General features: G+C 40.1%; 1 protein-coding gene across 1 annotated transcript in view; it reads left to right on the top strand.

Moving 5' to 3' along the window:
• Positions 1–24,594, top strand: part of VAV3 (vav 3 guanine nucleotide exchange factor) — a 561,290-nt gene that overhangs the window by 99,814 nt on the left and 436,882 nt on the right. The window contains exon 2 of the mRNA XM_006882495.1: positions 23,405–23,521. Within this exon, the coding sequence (XP_006882557.1) occupies positions 23,405–23,521 (117 nt within the window). The remainder of the gene's footprint in view (positions 1–23,404; positions 23,522–24,594) is intronic.

Below are 24,594 nucleotides of genomic sequence, written 5' to 3'. Positions count from 1 at the left end.
GTCAAATCAGATCTGACTGGTACAGGAGGAGATTGTCCCTCCTTCCCCGGCAGAGCATCTGGTGGATTCGAACCGTGCGCCTCTGGGATTGTAGTTGCAGCTCTTTGCCACTAGGCCACCAGAGCTCCCCAACAGAGACACTTTTAAGTTACTGTAGTATATTGGGAAAATAGGCAACATCATGATAGATTGAGAAAGGATCGAAATTATAAATGATTTCATTTTACTTGGATGAACAGTGAACCTCTTCGTAGCAGCAGTTAGCATTGGGAAAGTCTACAGTGAGGGACCTCTCCAAAGTACCAAGAAGCAAGAATGTTTGAAGACTAAGTGTGTCTGATTCAGGTTATTTACTAGGCATCTGAAAGCTGGACAGTGAATAAAGATGGCAGAAGCACTGATGCCTTTGAGCTGTGGTGTTTGTGAAGAGTCCTCAATATCCCACTACGGCCAAAAAAACCCCAAACAGTCTTAGAAAAAGTGGGGCCAGAAGGCTCTATGGAGTCAAAGATGGAGAAGCTTTGCCTCCCATACTTTGGGCATGTTGCTAGGAGTGGCTGTTCCTTGCAAGGGGACATAGTGAGTGGACAGGTGATAATAGGTCAGTGAAAGAGAGGAAGATTTGCAACAAGATGGATTGGCACAGTGACTGCAGCAGTGGCCTCAAGCATGCCAGAGATGTTGGGTATGGCACAGTATATGACAGGTCTTTTGTTCATAGTGACCCTGTAAGTCGTATTCAGCTCCACAGCACCTAATAAAAACATAGTGAGTTGAATTTCCACATCTTAGCTAGAGCCGGTGAATATTACTTTAATAGTTTTTAAAGGCTCTTTGTAGCTATAACTATGCTAAGGGCCTTGAGATAAAATCATCCGGAATTATTTGGGTAGGTGCTGTATCCACTTCCAAGTGTCACTGGAATGATTTGGCCTCAAGGGCGTCTAGAGACAGCAGAAGCTGATAGAGGCAGCAAACAGATTCTCCACAAGAGCCTTCGGAGGCAGTGAGATTGTGCTGAGATTTTGATTTCAGGCATTTGGCCTTTAGAACTGTGAGCAAATAAATTTCTGTACCTTTACTTTTATGGTCTTTTTTTTTAAAAAAAAAAAAAATTTAAAAGCCACAGGAAACTAATGGAGCTGCCATGATCTTGGTCTGTTTTCTGTAATAGGGTTGCTATGTGTATTTACTGAGGGATTCCATGGAGAGTGCTTGTTGCCAAATCCAGGACAAGAAACTAGTGTTGAAAGCAGCCAAACTCCTTCTTACGAAGCATTGTCTTTACGGACAAGTGAACTCCAGCTGGGATCCATCCCTCACCTGCTTTTCCAGCCTTATACATATCTGATTCTCTCCCCTGCGCAGGCTGCTACGATTGCATGAACGTCCTCCAAACTCTAGGCCTTTGAGTGTTCACGAGTCCCTTTACTTCTTGCCCTGTTGTTTCTCACTATCTTTCATTTACCCTTAGACATTCAGTTCAGCTACTTGGAAGAATGAATCTCAACACACCTCCACTTCACAGGCTGGAGTCCCTCCTTTGTGCTCTTCTTCTTAACCCATTGCTTGCTTGTGCTTTTTACACTTGGGATTATGGTTATGTCTGTGAAGGGGGAAGTCAAATATACAAGAGGCCCCCCTGTGTCTCCCATTTCCATGACTTGACAGTGCCTGCCACATAGGAGACAGAATTTTTCAGTTGTTAAAGGCATGAAGGTTGGAACCTGCCACCTGGGTTTGAATCCTTTTTCCCTCAATTACTTGCTTTGCCATTTAGGACCAGCTGCTGTGCAATAGCAAAGGCATGTAGTTCAAATCTACCAGCTGATGCATGGGAGAACGATGGACATTCTCCTCTTTTGCACAGTTAAATTCTTCTGAAAAGCCACTGGAGGGGCAGCTGTGGCTCAGTTCCAATTCCATGGCACACACCAATACAACAACCCTTAGTTGGAATATTTGAGTATTGCAAATATTTATGCTTTCTTCTGCTAATTGAAAGGTTGGAGGTTGAAGATTATTTTGAAAGAACTTTCTGGTTATCTACTTATGAAAAAAATATGTATGTTATTATATTTTTGGAGGAACGTTCTTCTAAGCCGTGCAGCACTTTTCTGTCAATTTGCTGTACTGAGGTAATCTGGAATTGCTGTGATGCTGAACCTTGTGCCGTTGGGTTATCAAATGCCCTAACAGTTGCCCATAGTGGACAGTGTTTGGTGGAGCTCCCAGTTTAAGACTGGTTTGGAGGCAGTAGTGGCATCTACGTCCTAAATCACATGCCTCTGGAAACTCTATGAATTTGGAGAAATGATGATACAGAAAGACTTTGGGTCTTTTGTTGATAGGGTCACTATGAGTCATACTCTCAACGGCAATCAATAGAACAATGTATATGTGTACATACACACACACACGCATGTGCGCACACACTTGAATTAATAGTGTACATATAATTGACTTAATAGTGTTTAGTCTGGTTTCCTTTCTTTGCCTTATCTGCCATCTACAAATAGGAATTACAGTAATTCTTACCCAGTACAGTAGAGGGCAGAACAAATGAGGAACGAGAAGCTCAGAATTCACTTTTGTGTCCGTTCTTTATTTCCCACTTGTACCTTGAACACAAATTCAAACCCTCCACTGAACTGATCCTGATTCACAGAAGCCCTCCACTGGGCTTCTTAGGTGGTCTATCTTTATTTGAAATAGTCTTTCTTCTGAGGATCAAGTGGTGGATTTTAAATACCTAACTTTAATTTGGCAGTCCAATTTGTAATTTACCTGGCACTGACATGGAAACTGGGGTAACTGGATTAATTGTGTCAGAGTCAGTAACACTGGCTCAGGATAGGGCAGGGTTCAGACCTATTGTACCTAGGGCTGCTATCAGACATGGGTGACTTGATGACACATAACACCAACAACTGTGTGGAATATTAGAACATTGAGAAGCCAAAACAAAGGGAAGAAATACTGAAGAAAAAGAGCTGAATAGAAGATTTCCAAGGGCATTTTGAGAAGACAAAGCAAAGAATTATAACTAAATGTGCAAAGAGCTGGAGTCAGAGAATTATAAGGGAAGAACTCACCATTTCTCAAGCTTAAAGAACTGAAAAACAAATTCAAGTGTAAGTAGGAATATTGAAAAATGCGATGAGCAAAATCTTGAATGATCCAGGAAGCTTTAAAAGAAGACGGAAGGAATACACAGAGTTACTGTACCAAAAAAGAACTGGTCGACACTGAAAAATTTCAGGAAGCAACATATGAACAAGAGACTAATGGTGACAAAGGAAGACATTCAAGCTGCACTGAAGACCTGGGGGAGAAAAAAATAAAATCTCAGGAATAAATGGGATATCAATTTACATTCTTCAACTAACAGACACAACCCAGGACACGTTTATCAATTCATGCCAGGACATTTGGAGGACCGTTGACTGGCTGGCTGACTGGAAAAGATCCATATTTATTCCATTCCAAAGAGAGATGATCTAAAAGAATGTGGGAATTATTGAACAATAGTGTTGATATCACATGCAAGCAAAATATTGCTGTAGGATCATCCAAAAAGGACTAGAATAGTGCATTGATTGACAGAGAACTTCCAGAAATTCAACCTGGATATAGAAGAGGCTGTGGCACAAGTGTTATCATTGCTGATGCCAAGATGAATCCTGGCTAAAAGAAGGAAATAGCAGAAAAGAATGTCTATTTTATTGACCATGCAAAGGCATTTGACTGTGTGGATCACAAAAGACTATGCAAACATTGAGAAGAATGGGAACCCTAGAACACTTCCTTGTGCTTATATGAAATCTATACCTAGACCAAGAAGCTATTATCTGAATGGAACCAAGGGGACACTGTATGGTTTAAAATTGGTTGTGGTGTGTGTCAGAGGTATTGTCTTTCTCCATTCTTATTCAATCTGTGTGCTGAGCAAATAGTTCATGAAGCCAGACTCTTTGAAGAAGAATGTGACATCAGAATCAGAGGAAGGCTCGTCAACAGCTTGCGTTGTGTAGATGACACAGTCTTGCTTGAGGAAACCAAGGGGAACTAGGGAAGTGCTTGCAGCAGAAGATCAAAGACTACAGCCCTCAATATGGATTGCATCTTAACATCAAGAAGACAAAGGTCCTTACCATTGGGTCAGTGGCTAACATCATGATAGTTGGAGATAGGATTGAAACTGTTAATGATTTAGTCTTGCTTGGATCCACAGTCAACACCTTTGGTATCAGAAGTCATGAGATAAGGAATTATATTGCTTTGGGCAAGTTCTCTGTCAGGGACTTTCCTAGAATACTGAACAGCAATGATATCAGTTTGAAGATGAAAGTTCAGGCCATGGTATTTTCAGAAACGGGCTATGTATCGGAGAGCTGGATTATGAATAAGGATGACAGAAGAAGTATTGATACTTTTGAGTTGTGATGTTGGGGAAGAGTACTGAATATTCCATGGACTTCCAAAAGGTCAAACATGTGTGTCTTGGAAAAGGTGCAGATAGAGTGCTTCTTGGAGGCAAGGATGGCAAATCTTCATCTATTATACTTTGGACGTGTGGTTAAGAGTGGCTATTCCTTGGTAAATGATATCATGCTTGGAAGGTTGTAGGGTTAGCAAAAGAAAGGAAGATCCCCATTGAGATGGATTGACAATTATGGTAACTGCAGTAATGGGCTCAAGTATATTTGAGATGGTAAGGATGGTACAGAATAGGACAGGATTCAGATCTATTGTTCATAGGGTTGCCATGAGTCTTACTTGACTCAACAACCTTCAACAACAACATGTAGGATAGAATGGGCGAGCTGTGAGCAGACAGGGAGCTAAGGGACAAAGGACCGAAGGTAAGTGCATCCTATTTGCAGTGAACCTAGTGGGTGAAGTGCAAGAGATAGGGCTCAAGAGAGACCGCTTTGCTGTGATTTGAATACATCTCCTTTCCTAGATCAGAACTGAACACATCTGTTCTATCAGGTTTGTAAGGCTCATCTGTAAAATATGTTTAGATAAATGTGTTACTGGGGACTTTGTCATCGTTTGAATGTTGTAGTCCCTTTTCTGGGGTTACATAAATGTAAGATTTCTGTTCCCTTCATAGGGGACTCTATCCTAGGCTGGTGTGCTTTCCTGATGGCACTGGGCCACAAGGGCAGTCAACCCTGGATGTGACCATTCGGGATTCTATCATCTCACCCTCATGCTTTCATTAGCAGCTGAAACTACCACCTTTGCTCTGTAGAAGAAGGATAGACAGTCTCCTCTTGTCGGACTAACTGTCTCTGAAAACCCATGGGAGAGTCACCTGTGGGTCGGTTCTGACTCTGCGGTACATAACAGCAACAACTACTACCTCTTCTATTCTATTTACTGACTCTGTTGTTGCTGTTGATATGGTCTCAGATTCATGGTTCCCCCTGGCAGTTTCATTGTTGCTAGTTTTCCCTGAAGTTGATCCTTAGGTCTTTTTTCTTAGTCTTAACCTGGAACTCTCTGGAGAAGGATGGGCAGACTCCTCCCATGCGATTAACTGCTTCTGAAAACCAACCGGAGAGTCAGCCATGAGTCAGTTCTGACTCTGTGGTATGCAACAACAATAGCAACCACAGCAACAATCCAGAGCTCAACAGAAACCTGCTCCGCCTCATAGCAACATGTGAGCCATCACCGATAAATAGTGATGTCTGTGTATGAGGATCATTGGGCAGGAATGGTCCACCAGTCTCCTGAATCATCACTGCCTTAACACAGCCACTAAACCAGGTCAAAATCCACTTCCCTCAAGTCATTTCCAACTCATAGTGACCCTCTCTTGGGTTCTTATTACTGTCACTCTTTCTAGGAAAATATTGCTTCTTCTTTCTCCATATAGCAGCCATAGTCCCACACGTAACCCACTCTCTCATTACTGTTGTTATCCTACTGTTATTGTGGTTGTGTACCATTGAGTTGGAACTGACCCATAGTTGAACCTTCAGTGGGTTTTCAATGGCAGTTAATCACAGGGGAGGAGAGTGTTCATTTTTCTCCTGCAGAGCAGCTGGTGGATTTGAACCGTGTGCCTTTGGCACTGCAGCACATCTTACCTCTAAGCCACCAGAGCTCTCTTGTTATTCTATTACTACTATTATTTCAAAATTGCTGCAGTTCTTACCAATCCATAAACCCTGACTGTAAGCTACTCTATTATACTCCCTCTTTATGCTATTTAAGGAAAGATGGAATAATTTCCTGTGTCCTTAATGGGAAAACATATACCTGGTTGGCAGGCTCAACTACTGGGATATGTGCTCAACTAACCTAAAGGATGGCAGTTGAAGTATACCCAGTGGTACTGTGGAAGAAAGGCCTGGCTATTGGCTTTCATAAAAACTACAGCCAAGAACACACTATGGAGCAGTTCCATTCCATAACATAGGTACAACGAGCTGTAAACTGGTTGGTTTTTGGTGTAATTGGGAACGTGTGAAGCTTCTCCAAAACGTGAGATCACTTTTCATACGTCTTGGGTTCTATGTGTCCTAGATAATGACATAGTTCAGTGTTATTTTTCCTCATTAAAATCATTAGTCGTGTTGCTTTTATCAGCAAGATCATGAACTTAGTCAAATAGATGTTTCAGGCTCATTCTGACCTCTGCACTGTAGTTTTTCAATGTAGTGACCAGAGGCACATGCTTGGATCAGTGATGTTGTTCATCAACAGTCTCTGTGTCTGGTACTTATTCAAGGGTTGACATATAGCCTCTGAAAGAAAGGGTCTGACTTCCTGCCAAGGGAAGCAGTGTGTAGTGCTCCCTCTTGTGAAGGCAAAAGCTGTTGAAAGCAGCAGAGGGTTTGTGAGTGTGCCACACGGTGACAGCTGTCTGGAGGCCCTGAAAATCAGTTAGCAGGACACTCCTGCATGAATTCAGGGGCCCGGGAACTCAGAATAAAGAGAATGATGAGCACACGGCCTAATCACTTGAAATCTTCATTCATCTTAGTTACAACTATTAGCATGTTACCAACTTGTAAAATTTTTTTAGATACTAAAAAAGATATTTTACTATTATCATGTAAGTAGGAAATCCTGGATGGTGCAAATGATTCACACACTTAGCTGCAAATGGAGCAACTGGAAATTTGAGTCTATCTTGAGTGTTTCTGAAGAGAGGCCTGGTAATCCCATCCTGAGGAAGCCACGTGGAAACCCCATAGAGCACGGTTCTGCTGATACACATAGGGTGGCCGTGAGTAAGCACTGACTCCATCACAGTTGGTTACTGGTTGTAAGTAAAAGAACAAGATGACATATAAATTTTCACTATGAATTTTATGGCTTCCAAGGGAGGGCTGCTACTTGATTTTTTTTTATTTCCGTAAAATATATTATCATCACTTGTTAATGAATTTATTTAACTGCTATTTGTCAGTTATAAAAGTGTTGGTGATGAAATAAATGTGGCGTCTGCCCTCGGAGAGGTTTACTACTTCCTGGGATAGTGATTGAGTGAAGACATACTTCACAGCTAACGGCTCTTCCCCTCACACGTGTGCACCAGGTGCTGGGGAGTGGAGGAGGTGTGTGTTTTACTGCTTAGACTTATGTTTATGAGCTTCACTGTTTCAGTAAAGCCAGATACAACCCAGAAAAGTACTCGGTCATTTGAGAGTGGAGTGGGGCTGGGGAGAGCAACTTTAAATGCTATGGAATGACTCCGTCTTTGATTCAGCAGTTACAGTATTCGTAAGGATACGTAATGATATGGACAGTAAATAGAAACATAAATACTGATTTTTAGTTTACTGATAAGAAGGGAATTTAGGTTTCGTGATTTGAGCATCGGATAAGAGATGAGACATAATCCACCTCTCCTTCTTTCACTCTGCCTATATGCGGCCTTCCCACCGAGTGTCCTTTCAGGTCTTTGTTAAATTAGAATATTGAGAAAAAGATGAAACTAATTTGAAGATCCTGCATAGCCCTGGACTGATGCTAAGTGCAACATAATTATTTTACAACAATTCAGGAAGCTTCTGTGGATAGAGTTTCTTCTGGAACAATCATAATGATGCCTCTCTTGGGACATACTGACCTACAGGGGAAAGGATAAATGAGGGCCCCGTGTAAATAAACATCACTCTCCTTATTTTTTAAAATTAAATTTCCAAGAGCTTTTGAGATTTAGCTCACCTGAATTTAACAGTGAGAGATTTGAGGGAGTGAAGAGGAAGATAGAGTGAGAGAGACTGAGATAGAAAACAGTGTAAGGATGAAACTTGACTTATTTGTGTCCTTTCCATATCTTCCCCTTTACTATAAAAGAGGCTTTGAGCCCTTTGGAAGGGGATAGAGGAGTTAGGATGGCAGCAAGAGTGGCTTAGGAAAGTGACTGGAGAGTGGCTTGAGAAACTCTAGACTTCTTATGGCACCAAATGCTTGTTTGGTTGTTGATGGGCTTCATGGTGGTCTCATCTCTGCCTTTCAGGATTATCAGCCTTGTAAGCCACTATTGGAATTATTACAAACCCTGACATTGAGCCTTTCCTTCAGTTGGAATAACTGTTGTCCCACCAAATAATGAGACCCTGACAACATCTTTTTTTTCATCAGGTAACAGATTCATCCTGGAGAGGGTTAAACCGGGCTGCTCCTTGGAGGCAAGGATTCTGGGGCTTTGTGTGACATACTTTGGTTATGTTGTAAGGAGGGACAGGTCCTTGGAGAGGGGCATCATGCTTGGGAGGGTGGAGGGACAGCGCAGGAGGGGAAGGCCCTCTATGAGATGGATTGTTTCAGTGATTGGGTAATTGGAATGGGAGTGTCAGAGGCAGTGCGATTGGCACAGAATAGGGCAGGGTTTAGGGCTGTTGTACATAGGGTCATTATGAGTCACAAGCGACTCGACGGCACATAACAACAACAACAGCAATTTAATCACACTTGGATGGCCATTCTTGTGATGGCTGAGGCCACTGTTCCTGCTGGTGAAGCTGTGTTAGAAACTGTTGACCTTCCCACTCCAAGAATTGTTTCTCAATTGGAACCGAAAGATCTCAATTCACTGTAAACTGTGGAGGTTTTCCTGTTAGGTAACTTTAGTTAGCCCAACTAGTCAATTATTATTAAGGGTTTTAGAGAAGTGAGCACTTATTCTTTCAAACAAACAAAAAAAAAAGGAAATGACCCTGTGCTTACATGTGAATAACTGAGAAAAGTCATAAAGGCTCTTGCACACATAGAGAAGAAGGAAGCCATACATCTACTTCTCAGGGGTAGAGGGAAAGGAGAAATTAAAAGTTTAATAGGGAACTTGAGCGGCCAGACCTTTAAATGCTTCTTGTCCAATGTCAGTTTTGGTAGCACTGAAGTGATAACACCAGGAGGCCTAACCTTGAAGAGCCACTCACATTCCCTCAGCTGTGATCACTATCTGACTGAAACATTTTCTAATCCAGTTTCTGACTGATGTGTAATTTAGGATGCTTTAAATCTTGAAGGTGTTAAACTTCTGTCTTTGAAGGTTATCTGCATCTACGTTGAGTGCTTTGGTGCCGTTTTCACTCCCCAGTTTGTAGTAAGGGATCAGTTCATGTAGTTTTTATGTGCAGTGGCTGAGAGAGTAAGGGACCATGAAGATACAAGACTGGTAGCTGTGTTTTAAGATTGGATTAGTTATTACTTTCCCATGAGAGAGACTGGGCGCTATTTGAATACTGGCTCTTAGCTAGGGAGCTTTGATGGCACTTCTAACCCAAAGGTGGTGTCTTCCAGGGCCTCCATGGGCCCTGGAAGTCTTCTCTCATGCAGTTCACAGGTTCAGAAAAGTAAGTTCTAACTCAACAGCGAAGAGGTTTTGAGTGTGATTATGTAAGAAGCCCGGATGTCACAATAGTTAAGCTTTTAGCAGCTAACTGAAAGGCTAAGTATTCAAATTCACTGAGAAAGAAAGACTTGACAATATGTTGTTGTTGTTAAGTGCCATGGAGTCACAGGTGACTCATAGCGACCCTATATGAAGGAGAGTTCTTGAAGCTTGGGTGCCTTTCACCCTCTCTCAAGGTTCATAGGGTTTCCAAAGGCAAGCTATTATGGAAGTGGATGCCACTCCTCCTTCCAAACTTGTTTTAATCGGGGAGCTCCCCCCCACTCTCTGTCCACATTTGGTAACCAACCATTAATGCATTTGGCACATCAGTGTCACATTGTTCAGCCTCACAGCAACCACAAGTGACCACAGTATGGCAACTTGTACACCAGGGCGCTATATGACCTAGAGGAATGTCTGAACAAAAACAGTGAAAGACAGGCCCGAGGGCCACGGATTAAAAGTCACCCACCTTTGGCTTGGTAGCATCTCTCTCTCTCTGTGTTGATATTATTGTTGTTCAGTGCTGTTGAGTCGCAGGCAACTCATAGAGACCCTATGAAGGAGAGTCCTCGACACTTGGGTGCCTTTCATCCTCTCTTCAGATTTATAGGGTTTCTGGAGGCAAGCTATTACGGAAGTGGATGCCACTCCTGCTTCCAAGCTTGTTTTAATCAGGGAGCTCCACCCCACTCTCTGTTGGCCTTGGGTAGCCAACCATTAACACATTTGACACATCAGTGTCACAGTGTTCAGCCTCACAGCAACCACAAGTTACTGCTGTACGGCAACTTGTACACCAGGGCTATACGACCTAGACTTGGCAATATACTGTTGTTTTAAGTGCCCTGGAATCTAGTATGATACATAGTGACCCTGTCAACAATAGACCTGAACCCTGTTCTCTCCTTTGCCATCCTCGTCATCTTGGACACATTTGAACTCATTCCTATAGTCAACTGTGAAAGGGTCTTCCTCTCTTCCTCTGATCCTCCACCTTTCCAAGCAAGATGCCCCAATCCAAGGAATAGCCTCTCCTAGCAACCTATCCAACATATGAGAGAGAAATCTTCACCGTGTTTGCCTCCATGGAACACTAGTTGCATTTTTTCCAAGATATACTTGTTTTTGAGGCAGACTGTGAGATAGTCAGTACTTTCTTCCAACACTACAACTCAAAAGCATCAATTCTTTTGTCATCTTTATTTATTGCTCAGCTCTCAGATGCATACATAGCAGGTAACTGGAGAAACCATGGCCTGAATCAAGCATACCTTAGTTTTCAAACTGGCATCATTGCTCTTTAGTATTTTGGAGAGGTACCTGACAGTGAACTTGCCCAATGCAGTACATCTTCCGATCTTCTGAGTGCTGGTATCAAGAGTGTCCATTGTGGATCCAAGCAGGATGAAGTCATTGGCAACTTCAATCTTTTCTCTATTATGATGTTGCCTATTGGCTCATTGGTGAGAATTTTTGTTTTCTTGATACTGAGATGTAATATATATTGAATGCTGTAGTCCTTCAATGTGGATTATATATGGAAGTATTGCTAAGTCAGACAATAAACTACCTGAAAAATAAACCAAAGAAAAATAAATCTAGAAAACCCTATGAGACCGCATGGGCACCATGATTTAAGAAAATGAACTCCACAGCATCCAGCAGCGCTCCTCATCACCCTACGTGCATGAGTCTTTGGATGATGCATGTAGTTATGTGTGCATCTAATAACTGAAATTTCGGCAGTTTGAACCCACTCAGAAGTATGTTGGGAGAAAGGCCTGAGCATTGTTCTCTCCTGTCACGCATGGAGCCTGTGTGAGCTGGAGACTCCATCAACTTAGTTGCTTGGCTACCTTATTGTGAAGAAATAGAATATTTGACTCACTCTCTAGCCCCCTTTAAACACTGCTTTTGCTCTCCCTGTCCTCCTTTGCTCGAGAGCTCTGGTGGCTTTGTGGTAAGGAACTGAACTGCCACCACCAAAATACAAGATTCACATCCACCAGCTGCTCCATGGGAGAAGAATCTCGTGTGCTTTACAGCCTCTGAAAATTTGCTGGACGGTCAGCTGTGGGCTGGTTCATGCTCTACATTACATAACAACACAGTACCTTCCCTTGCTCTTGCTATGTTAGCCATCTCAGTGAATTATCTTAATATTTATTGGTGCTCAGTATGTTGTTGTTATGTGCTGTCAAGTCACTTGTAACTCATAGTGACCTTATGTACATTAGTTCTGAAACCCACTCTATCTTGAGCCAACCTCACTGTTTCTGACACACCTATCCCCATTATCCCAGTCACTGAGTCAATCCATCTTGTACAGGGTCTTCCTCTCTTGTGTTGTCCGTCCACTCTTCCAAGAATGACGTTCCTCTCTAAGCTCTTAAGTACTGGCCTCTCCTTACATCATGCCTTAAGTATGTCATATGAAGCTTGAAGGAGTAGCCTGGTTTCACCCTCTATAAAACAGGCCTATTTCTTTTCCTGATGGTCCATGGTATGTTCAGTACTCTTCTTCAGCACCACAACTCAAAGGCATCAATTCTTATATCATCCTTAATCATTGTCTACCTTTCTGATACATAGAAAATAAGTGAGAAAACCTCATCCTGGATCAGGTGCACCTTAGTCTCTAGACTGACATCATTGCTCTTTATGCCTGATAGCAGGTTTTCCCAGAGCAATTATTCTTTTGATTTCCTTGGTGCTGGTACCAAGAATGTTAAGATAGCTGGACATAATTTTTTTTCTTTCCTTCTCTTGCTCCCTGCCCACATTTATTTACCTTTGTTTCCATATTACTTAATAGAGTTATTTATGCTTCTTCTCTGTTACCCTAGTCCAAATCCATATAATTGTTGGCTAGATTAATATGACAGTATTCTAACTATCTTCTTCTTTCCGACCTATGCTACATTATCTCCTAAAAGAAGGAAAGAAAAAGCTTTAATTCTGCACATTACAAAATAGGGCTCATATATCGTAATAGGGGCCCTGGAGCCAGAATGTCTAGAGTAGAATCATGACTATAGAAAATGTCCCTCACTCCATTCTCATTGTCAAGGAATTGGAATAGACTTACAGCTGAACCTTGAGTGAGTTTTTCAGGCTGTAAATTGCATGTGAGGAGCTTGTTCATATTTCTCCCTGTAACCACTAGTGGATTTGAACTGCCTGAGAAGTTAGGTGTGACCTTTGAGATAGCAGCATAGATCCCTATGGACTAGGGAATGCTCCTTATGGCAGGGGCCAAAACTCCTTGTGTCAAGTATGGTTTTTAAATCTGGACAAATTCTTTGACTTCTAAACCTCATTATATACAAAAGAAAAAGTGTGTATTTGTGTTTGTGTGAGTATATATAAAGACTTTCCTGAGTTAGTTGATACAAGCATTGTATATGGAGCTATGCATATAGTGACACTTATGAAATACAAGACTGTTTTATTGTTCCATTTAAAACGCTTTAACCTCTCCATTTCCTGCAGGATAAAGTTCATATTCCTTGGCTTGCCATACAAATCCATGCTACCTTGTTTGGTCCCTTCTTTAGCTGTTCCTGTCCAGATACTTGTGCCCCTTCTGTTTGGAGTCTCTTCCACTGTCCCATAGTGTCTGTTTTCTTTCATTTGCTGCTTGTACGTGGGCTGAGCTAGTCACTAGAATCACCTTATATCCTAATCCTCCTCACGCACCAGCCTCTCCTTCTCTTTACAGTTTAACTCCTGACTCTCATTCTCTCATTCTTCCAGGTCTCCCTGGAATTTTATTGTGCTCCTTACAGCAGTGGCCACACTTTAGAGCATTCTCATTATGATAGCAGGTTTCATAAGAGCAGAGTCTGGGTCGTGTTTGCTTTTTTAAAAATATTCAGTTCTTGGCTGTTCTAGTAGATTAAAATTTATTTAATAAATTAATAAATCAGTACTTGATTGAGGGTGATCAATTCTCAACTATTAGTGCCCAGCTAATAGCCAAGAGACTGAAAATTCAGAAGACAAAGCTGATGATCTGCTTCTGAAAGATTACAGTCTTGGTGCACACCTATGTTTATTGCTGCATTATTTGCAATAGCAAGAAGATGGCAGCAATCCAAATGCCCATTAACAAATGAACAGAGAGGAAAAACTATGATTTTGTGTGTGTGTGTGTGTGTGTGTGTGTGTATTTTCATACAATGGAATGCTATGCAGCCCTGAAAAACAGTGAACTCATAAAACATTACACAACATGGATGACCCTGCAGGAAATTATGCTTAGTGAAATATCTCAGTCACAAAAGGACAAATACTGCATAGCACCACTGTTATAAAGAAGGTCTGACATGAGGGCTGGGGAGGAGAATAGGGTAAGAGTGGATAGATAATGAATATTGCACTGGAACAGATTAAATAAAGAACTATTTAAAAGGAATATATGATTAGACATTATATGTAAGACAACAGCCCAGAATAAGAGGCACATTGCACCAGTGAATGAATATTTAAATAATAAGTACAACAATGAATGAATGAAAATTGAACTTTTCTGTAAACTTTTCTTAAAATTACAATTAAAAGAAAAAATTATTAAAAAATCACAGCTTGAAAATGCTATGGAACAATCTGCTTTGCATGCATGGGGTCACCAAGACTTACAATTGACTTGAAGGCAACCAGCAATAAGCAGGCAACTAATAAAACACAGCAGACACTGACATTTGTTACATAAACAAATACTGCTTAAGTTTTTGCATACTTTTCATTTTCAAAACTCTAGTCACATGGTGCGTTATATATGGCATTGTTAAGTGAAAGGTTGGAGGTTCAAATCTAGCACATACTTCTTGGGAGAAAGATAGGCAGTCTCTCCTAAAGATACGTAGTGTCAGAAACCCCATGGAGGGTCTGTATGCATCAAAACTGACACTGTGGTAATGGGGTAGGTAATTTGTATAGATAAATTGAATATTTTATTTATTTTTTTAAATTTTATTTTTGTGTGAGTGTACCATCAAATCAGATCTGACTGGTACAGGAGGAGATTGTCCCTCCTTTTCCCGGCAGAGCATCTGGTGGATTCGGACCGTGTGCCTCTGGGATTATAGTTGCAGCTCCTTGCCACTAGGCCACCAGAGCTCCCCAAATTGAATATTTTAAAAAGATATAGTTATCAGGTCGTTTCACACTTAGAGTAGACTAACAGATATGGCAACTGAGGCTGAGCCCTCAAATTTGGAAATAGAAAGGAGGAGGAACAGTTGTAAGAAGAAACTAATAATTGCTACATGGAATTGGAGAAGCATGAATGTAGGAAAACTAGACATTGTTAAAAAAGAAATGGAACACATCAATATTGACATATTTGGTATTAGTGAAATGAGGTGGATTGGCGTGGGGTATTTTTAATCAAACAATCATGTGATCTACTGGAGATGAAAAGGTGAGAAAAAAATGGGGTTGCTTTCATTGTTAAAAAGGCCATTTCTTGATCCATCTTGAAATTGAATATTGTGAGTGACAGGATAATATCCATACACATACAAGGAAGACCTGTTAATACCATTATCAAATTTATGCAGGTTCAATCAGAGCCAAAATATAAGGTATAGATGATTTCTACCAACTGTTGCAATCAGAAATTGATCGAACATGTAACTAAGATGCATTAATAATAATGGGTGATCAAAATGTGAAAGTCAGGAACCAGGAAGAAGGATCAGTAGTAGCAAAATATGGACTTAGTGACAGAAAAGAGGTTGGGGATAGAATGATAGAATTCTGTACAATGATTTATTCATAGCAGATACCTTTTATAGGAAAGATAAACTCAGACTATACACTTTGATTTTCACTTGAAGGGATGTACAGATATAAGATTGATTACATTTGTGGAAGGAAATGTTGGAGAAAAGTTCAGTATCAGCAGTAAAGACTAGGCCAAGTTCTGATTGTGGAACAGACCATCAGCTGCTCATATGCAAGTTCAAATTAAAGCTAAAGGTTAAATCATATCCACAGGAATAAAAATTTGATCTTGAGTGTATCCTCCTTGAATCTAAAAACCAACTCAGGAATCGGTTTGAGGCTTTAAACACTAATGAAAGACCTGATGAGTTGTGAGAAGATATCAAGTAGATATACTCATGAGGAATGTAAAAGATCATTAAAGAAGAAAAGATCAAAATGAATGTCGGAAGAGACTCTGAATATTGCACTAGAGAACCGAGAAACAAAAACAAAGGGAAGAAATCAAGAAGTTAAGGAGCTGAATAGAGGATTTCAAAGGGCCACTTGGGAAGACAAGGCAAAGTATTATAATGAAATGTGCAAGAAGCTGGGGTCAGAAAATCAAAAGGGCCAAACTCACTCAGCATTTCTTAAGCTGAAGGGACTAAAGAACAAATTCAAACTGTGAGTTGCAATGCTTAAGGATGCTATGGGCAGAATATTGAATGATTCAGGAAGCATTAAAAGAAGATGGAAGGAGCATACAGAGTCATTGTACCAAAAATAAGTGGATGACAGAGAAGAATTTCAAGAAACAACATATGATCAAGAGGCAATGGTGATGAAAGAGGAAGTTCAGGCTGTTCTGAAGGACTAGGCAAAAAATAAAACCCCAGGTATTGATGGAATACCAGTTGATGTATTTCAACAAACAGATGCTACCTTGGATGTGCTCAGCATGTTGTGCCAAGAAATCTGGAGGATAATTACCTGGTCAGCTGACTGGAAGAGTTTTGTATTTATTCCCATTCTAAAGAAAGATAACCCAACAGAGTGTGGAAATTATTGAACAATATCACTAGCAGTCCTCAGAACAGAGCAGGGAAACAATGCATGGTTCAAAATCAGGAAAGGAGTGCATCAGGGATGCAACCTGTCCCCATACCTTTTGAATCTGTATACAGATCATTCGGGAAGCAGGGCTTTATGAGGAGGAGTGTGACATCAAGATTGGAAGAAGACTCATTGACAACTTATGATATGCAGATGATACAACCTTGCTTGCTAAACTGAAGAAGAACTAAAGTACTTGCTTCTAAAGGTCAAAGACTGTAGTCTTCAATATGGATTGAAGCTTAATATCAAGAAGACAAAGATTCTCACCACTTGGCCAGTTGGCAGCACCATAATAGATGGAGAAGGGATTGAGGTTGTTATCAATTAGAGCTTGTTCAGATTCACAGTCAACACTCTTAACATCAAAAGGAACCAAAAGATGGGAAAATCTGCTGTCATGGACTTCCCCAAAATTCTGAAGAGCAATGATGTCAGTCTAGATACAAAGGTGTAACTAATCCAGGCCATGGTCTTCTCAATTACTTGTTGTGCTTCAGAGAGTTGGACAGCGACAAGGGAAAACAGAAGAAGAATAGATCTCTTCAAGTTGTGATGCTGGAGAATAGTCTTGTAGATACCATGGACTGCCAGAGAAACAAATGGGTCTGTCTTGGAGAGGGTGAAACCAAGTTTCTCCTTGGAGGTTAGGATGTTGAAGCTCCACCTCACTTATTTTAGGCACGTAGCCAGGAGAGACCTGGTCCTTGAAGAAGGACATCATGCTCGGAAGGGTGGATGGGCAGCACAGGAAAGGAAGACCCTGCATGAGATGGATTGTTAAAGTAACTGGGGCAATGGGGATTGATGTGTCAGAATTAGTGAGACTGGCTCAGGACAGGGAGGGATTCAGAGATGCTAAACATAGGTGTGCTACACTGTGCAGGTGACTCCGTGGCATATAACAACAATAACATATTATGTCAGGTTTGGAAGCAGGAGTGGCATCCACTTCCTAAATAACATGCCTCTGGAAACTTTATGAACTTTGATAAATGTCGATAGTGGTAGAGGGGCTTTAGGGCTTCAGGCCTTTTGTTCATAGGGTCACTATGTGTCATGCTCAACTCAAAGGCAATTCAGAACAACAACAGCATCACTAATATCACACACTAGCAAAATCCTGCTCCTGCTGAAGATTATTCAGAAATGACTGGAACAGTACATTGACAGAGAACTACCAGAAATACATACTGGGTTTAGAAGTGGTTATGGCACTAGAGATATTATTGACAGTGTCAGATGGATTGTGGCAGAAATCGGAGTACTAGAAGAATGTCTCTTTGTTGCATTGATTATGCAAAGACATTTCACTGTGTGGATCACAACAAATTGTGGCTAATATGGAGGAAAATGGGAATCCCAGAATACTTGATTATGCTTATACAAAACCTATACTTGGACCAGGAAGGAGTCATCAGAACAGAAAGGGGAAATAATGCATGGTTCAAAATCAGGAAAAGAGAGCATCAGGGATGCATTCTTTTTCCATACATTTTCAATCAACATGCAGAACAGATCATTTGGGAAGCAGGGCTTTATGGAGAGGAATGTGACAACAGGATTGGAGGAAAACTAATCCACAACCTACATTAAGCAGGTGACACAACCTTGCTTGCTGAAATGGAAGAAGACCTAAAGTGCTTGCTGCAAAAGGTAAAGGACTGTAGTCTTCAATATGGATTGAAGCTCAACATTAAGAAGACAAAGATACTTAACCACTGGGTCAATTGGCACACCAATGATAGATGGAGAAGAGATTGAGGTTGTTGACAATTTTAGCTTGCTTGGCTCCAACAATCAACACTCTTAACACCAGCAGTAAGGAAATCAAAAGATGAATTACACTGGGAAAATATGCTGTCAGGGACCTTTCCAGAGTACTGAAAAGCAATGAAGTCAGTCTGGAGACTAAGGTGCGCCTAATCCAGGCCATGTTGTTCACAATTACTTGTTATGCTCCAGAGAGCTGGACAGTGACTGAGGGTGACAGAAGAAGAATCAATGCCTTCAAGTTGTGGTGCTGGAGAAGAGGCTTGAACATTCCATGGACTGTCAAGAAAACAAATAGTTTTGGTGAAACCAATCTAGGGTGAAACCAAGTTTCTCCTTGGAGGCTAGGATTTTGAAGCTCAGTTTCATATACTATGGGTCAGGAGAGATTGGTCCTTGGAGAAGGACGTCATGCTTGGAAGGGTGGAGGGACAGTGAAGGAGAGGAAGACCCTGGATGAGATGGAGATATACAGTAACTGGGGCAATAAGGGTTGGTATGCTAGAATTAGACTGGCTCAGGACAGGGCAGGGCTCAGAGCCACTCTTTGTAGGGTTGCTGTGGGTTGCAGGTGACTCAATGGCACATAACAACAGCAGAAACACAATTTAATTCTAAATCCTAAAGCTATTTCAAATAAGTAATTTCGTTGATTTAGTAATGTTACGTACTTTTTGGCAAAAGAAGATGTAGTTATGAAATGAGATTTGTCACTATGACACAAAAATTGTCTTTGAACAGGGTATATTGTAAGATAGTGCCGATGATACCAAAAACTATCAGAGGGATTAAAATTTCAAAGTATTTAAAGACTTTTAGGGGAGAAATAAACTTGGACTAAAATGATACTGTTTCAAAACTCTAGTCACACCTCTGGTTATAAAACAAATGATTGTGTTCATCAGTCTCCTCTTATGGACCTACTTCTTTTTTCATAACTGACTGAATATGACTTGACTTATGCAATCCAGAAAGAAAATGCAAAATTTTCTTTGTGGTCGATTAGAGACAAAGTAGACTTAGTCTATATTTGCTCCTTATTTGTAACTATTAGATACTGAGCCCATTATTGCTTTAAGCAAAAGGCAGCTTTATCTAACAGGAATGCTCCTATATCTAGGCACGGACTGATGCTCAGATCTTGGTTTCTAAATACTATTCACTGTGTAAATAGAAACAGACCTTCTTGGAAAATGGCTGATCCCAGAAGTAGAGCAGAGAAAATAAGATGTAAATATGGGACAATTTGATTTAAGAAAGCTAAACCTATAGTGTCATGTGTCAGAAGAAGATTGGAGCTCATTTAGAGAGTCACCCACTAACCAAATTTGAGACAATCTGAGCATTAAAGAGATCAGTGGTATAACTGTTTATTACACAAACAAGAAAAGGATGAGAGGAGAGGGAGAAGAGGAAGGTTTTCCTTGCAGTAGAATCCCACCTACTAAGTGCAGAAAGAATGACAGAATTAGAAGTCACTCTTCCACAGTCTCAAGTAGGAGAACTGAAGCAAAGATTAGATGCTAGTGAATATGTATTGGGAAATAGGACATGTAAATGGTGCCAAGTTATCATGCCAGATTACTTTGCAATAGAAAAGGGGCATGTCCTTTTGCATTAGAGAAATGTCTAACCAAGTCATCAAACTTGTAATAATGGGGCCACCTGACATTTTGTGCTTCTTGATGTGATGATATATGAAGTTCCCAGTATGAAGTGTTCTTGCCCAAGCTGTTTAATTTGAATTTAAACGTAACAGTTCACAGGAGATAGAAGTGAAAGAAGAACAGATTTAGTGATATCACAAAGGACTAATCAGATAAATGCAGAGTGGGGGCCAGTCTGTAAGACAGCTGACCTAGACCTTTCAAATAGTCAGAGTCATTGGAAAAATAAAAAAAAGGTAGCAGCAGGATATTCTAGATAAAAAGATATTACAAAGTTAAAATAATCAAATGCAAGGAATTAAACTTAAGGATGCTTATTAGGTTGGAGGACAAATACTGAAAGACTATGTTCGACATCAATTGGAAAAATTGATACAGAATTAATATAAAATTTTATTTTCTTAGGTGTGATGATGGTATTGTCAGAATATAGGAGAGTGTCTTTATTCTTGCAAGATGTTATTTCAGCGTGAAGCGCCAGGAAGTCTGTGATTTGCTTTCAATGGCTCAGCCAGATATATTGTATCATTAGAGAACAGGAATGGTGGCTGTAGCTTAGTGGAGTGTGTTGCTATTCCTGCTCCAAATACTCATTGCGCTATCCTAGTTTTTCTTTTTTGTTCAGTTATTTTTATTGGAAGTAAATAGGAAACAAAATCTGTGTGATGAAAGCAAAACACAGATGATGGAGTGGACAGGCAAGCAGGCAGCAAAGTTTTCTCCATCCCTTCAGCAGTGACACCCATGCCTGCTTGAGCTGCCTCCCTCCTTCCACTCAGTTCCTTGGCATGCGTGCAGTCAAATGACCTGTGAACACTGAGTGAATTGTGAGCCTCGTATTATTATCCAAATTTTGGAACACTGTGCAGACAAGATCAATCAACTTCTGAAGCACAATGTCTCTAGACAGTATCAATAGAGACGCTTGGGGCATGACCGTGCCCTATTCTTTGTTTGCATATCCAGTGTCTGGAATGGAGAAAGCATTCAAAGAATATTGACTGAAAAATACATAGATAAAGAGGATCACTGAATTTGAGAAATACCTAGAAAAGCCAGAGCTTAGAAATCGTGACTCTTCCCCATAACCAGTAAACATTTTCTTTTGTTGAATTTAATAGACTTGAAATTTCTAGCAGGCAATTAAGATTAATGCTGTTTCTGAGTATAAAGGAAAAGGCCTATTTTTCAATTTCTTCCTCTATACATGTTATAATGACTATATTTCATACTGATATTGCTTTTTGAATTTTGCTCTTCTGAATTAATGATCAAGGCACTTCAGTGGAAGCCACTATAGTGTTCCCTACACAGGGGGGACATTTGAGTTTGGTTCAAAATCTTCAGAGGGTGGCATGTGCAATTATGCTTTGTTCCTTGGTGAGTTATGAGTTGGGCACTTAATTATGTAAAACTTATTGCAAGAGAGTAGTTGCATAATCCTCAAGAGAGTAATTATTATCTATCTTGGCAGAATGTGAGCCTTTTAATCTGTAAATAAGCGAATCTATGCGAAGAGCCACTTGCAGAGTGAGTCTGTGTCCTAAAGGTCTCTTATGAATTTTTTAAAATGAAAGCTATTCCAGAATGTGCTGATTGGCTGCTGCCTTTGTGCCTGAAGGGTTTCTGAAGCTTCTCCTGTGGTTTTTACCCCTCTTGAAATATTTAAGCCTCTGAGGAGGATTCCTGTAAAGGGTAAAACTGTCTGAGTTAAGCTCATAAAGGAATCTGAATGTTTCAGATGTGGAGCCATTAAAAAGAGTTTCCAGCAAATTAAAAAAAAAACACCTCCAAACAGAATAAGATAAAACGAAATGAAATAAAACATTGATAGTGGTTAAAAAAAAAAACAACCCCAAAGATGTAATGTGTAATAATATATTGCTCACTTACTAGGTGTTTAGGTTTTAGAAGTGTTTCTGTGTGTTCAGTAGCAGTCAATATTTCCAATGAGAGTGAATTAACTTTCAAGGCATGTGCCTATTCTTTTAAATTGGATCTGAATGTTTGAGATCCTTGGTATTTTAGAAAGCAAGCTCTAATTGTTGGTATTTGCATTGTCAGTTCTGACTGCCTTCCCCCCTGTTGTGAGGGAAGATTAACTGCCATTCTTCTGACTGAAGCCAACTTCTAACCTTGACCCCCACCAGGTCTGCTTCCCTTTGCCTGCTCTGGGCTCCATTTACATCTTTTGAACAAGCCTATATGTCTTCTGACATAGAGTTATATACATATAGACATCCAGTTGCCTGACCCAAATCACATTGAATGAATGACTAATAGGAATTTCCAATTTAACGTTTTAAATGTTTAACACATGGTCACCCCAACAGATATTTCTAGCCTCAGTTAGTGCAATATAACTTCCTAACTGGTCTTCTTGAAAGACTCTTTTGAAATATGAAATCAGATTATCACTGTTCTGTTGTAGGATCACCGGTGACTTCCCATCTCAGAGTAAAAGGCTTGTCCTATGGAATTGTTCATTACCTCTCTCACCTCCCCTCCTATTTTCTCTTGTCCCACATCACCTCTGGCTGAATTGAGCATTTCTTTGGCTCTGCTTATATTCTGCCTGCCTGACCTTGTATGCACTGCTTCTTGAGCCTGGATGCTCTGTGGGTTTAAATCTGCAGGGCATACCCCTGCTTCTCTTCTTTTCTGTCAGCTAAGGCTTCTCTTACCATCCTTTTAAAACTAGCTTTATTTCCCCTCAAAATCCTGGTCTTTCCTCCTTGTTTTATTTTCCTCTGTTGCAGTGATAAGTCATTGGGAGAAAAGTATTATTTTCTGTTCATTTTTGGTTTTAGTCTTCTCTCAATAAAAAGAGTGTGGTTTCATGCGGACAGTTGATTTGTCTGTCTCACTCACAGCTGCATCACACATGCCTGACGGAGTGTCTGGGAGATAGCAGGTGCTTAATGGATAATAAGAGTCTGGGGGTGACGCAGACAATTAACAGTTTCATTGAAAGGTTGAATTGTCTCTATTCTTAAGTGCCTCTGAAGAAAAGTCTGTCCATATACTTCCAAAACTTTGGTCACGGAAAACCCTAGTAAAACAGTTCTGTTCTGAAAAACATGGTATCCTCAGGGTTTGGAGATGACTTGAGGGCAACTGTTTGAATAAATACTACTTACTGCATAACTGAGATGCATCATAAAAATTAATACCCTCTTCCTGGCCATTTTACTGTCATTCAGGGTGGAGGGGAGATAGACTTCAGCATAACTCTGTGAGATCTAATAGCTATTTTCTTACCCCTCAGTTTCTCTGTTTGAAGAACATAAGGACGTTTCTCTCAGCCTGTTGTGAGACCTTTGGGATGAGAAAAAGTGAACTCTTTGAAGCATTTGACCTGTTTGATGTTCGTGACTTTGGAAAGGTAATGAAATTTTATTATTCCACATTGTTGTTATTTCTTAACAGAGAGCGCTGTATTTCTTATTTATTTGTGTGTATCTTACTGAAGTAGAGTATGTGACTTCAGTGACTTTGGTATCTGCAGTATGTATTTAAATTTCACATACAGATGACTTAGACAAAGCGGCAGCAACAAGAATAAAATAGCATTGCATCTCTAAAATTGGATGCTCTTTTTTAAAAAACTAAAGCAGTATAATGGGGACCGGTTACAATCATCCATTCTTTAGGTAGTTTGTTGAGTATTCATGACTGAGGCTCTTAGTCTCTTCTTTGATCTTATTCATATCTGGAAGCCATCTAATCTGTAAAAGTTGAGAACACTCCGCCTTTCCTTCTCTACATTAATACCTGTGGAGCTAACTTGGAGAAGATGTGAATCACTTGAAATTATTGAATTCCTATTTCGGTTTTTGGAGGTATTTACTAGATTTTAGTGTTTTGTTTTAATGTAAACATTGTTTGAATATTCACTGTTACTGTTTATGCACTAAACATAAATGATACGTGAAGGAATCATTGGTTATGTAGTATTTGTCCTTTTGTGACTGAAATGTTTCATTCAAATGTGACTCAAATGTTTCAAGCTCACACATTTGTATAATGTTTTACCTATTCGTTGTTTTTCAGTGCTGTGTAATATTCTGTTGCATGAATGGATCCATTTTTTTTATCCATTCATTTGTTGATGGGCATTTGAGTTGCTTCCATCCTTTTGCTATTATGAATAATGCAGCAGTTAACGTGTGTACACACATCTGTTAAAAAAAAAGAGTTAAACCTTTTGTATTTCAGTAGCCATAACAGTGGCAGATAACTAAAATGACATAATTTTAGCCTCTTCTCAAGTAATTGTATTATGAAATGAAGCACATAAGAGGTGAAAATGAAGAGATGTTAAAGAGATTGGTTTTTTTAAAATGTTTTAATTTTTTTCCTATAATTATATTTTATTAATTTTCATAAACATTTACAGAGATTTTGGGTTTCCATTCATTCATTGTTGCACTATTCTCTCTACCCTCCTCCCAGTTT

The sequence above is a fragment of the Elephantulus edwardii genome, unplaced genomic scaffold, assembly GCF_000299155.1.
Source record: "Elephantulus edwardii isolate Elephantulus edwardi_28Jun2011 unplaced genomic scaffold, EleEdw1.0 scaffold00020, whole genome shotgun sequence".
Taxonomy (NCBI): domain Eukaryota; kingdom Metazoa; phylum Chordata; class Mammalia; order Macroscelidea; family Macroscelididae; genus Elephantulus; species Elephantulus edwardii.
Note: the sequence above shows the minus strand (reverse complement) of the source record. Positions and strands in the feature narration are given on the sequence as shown.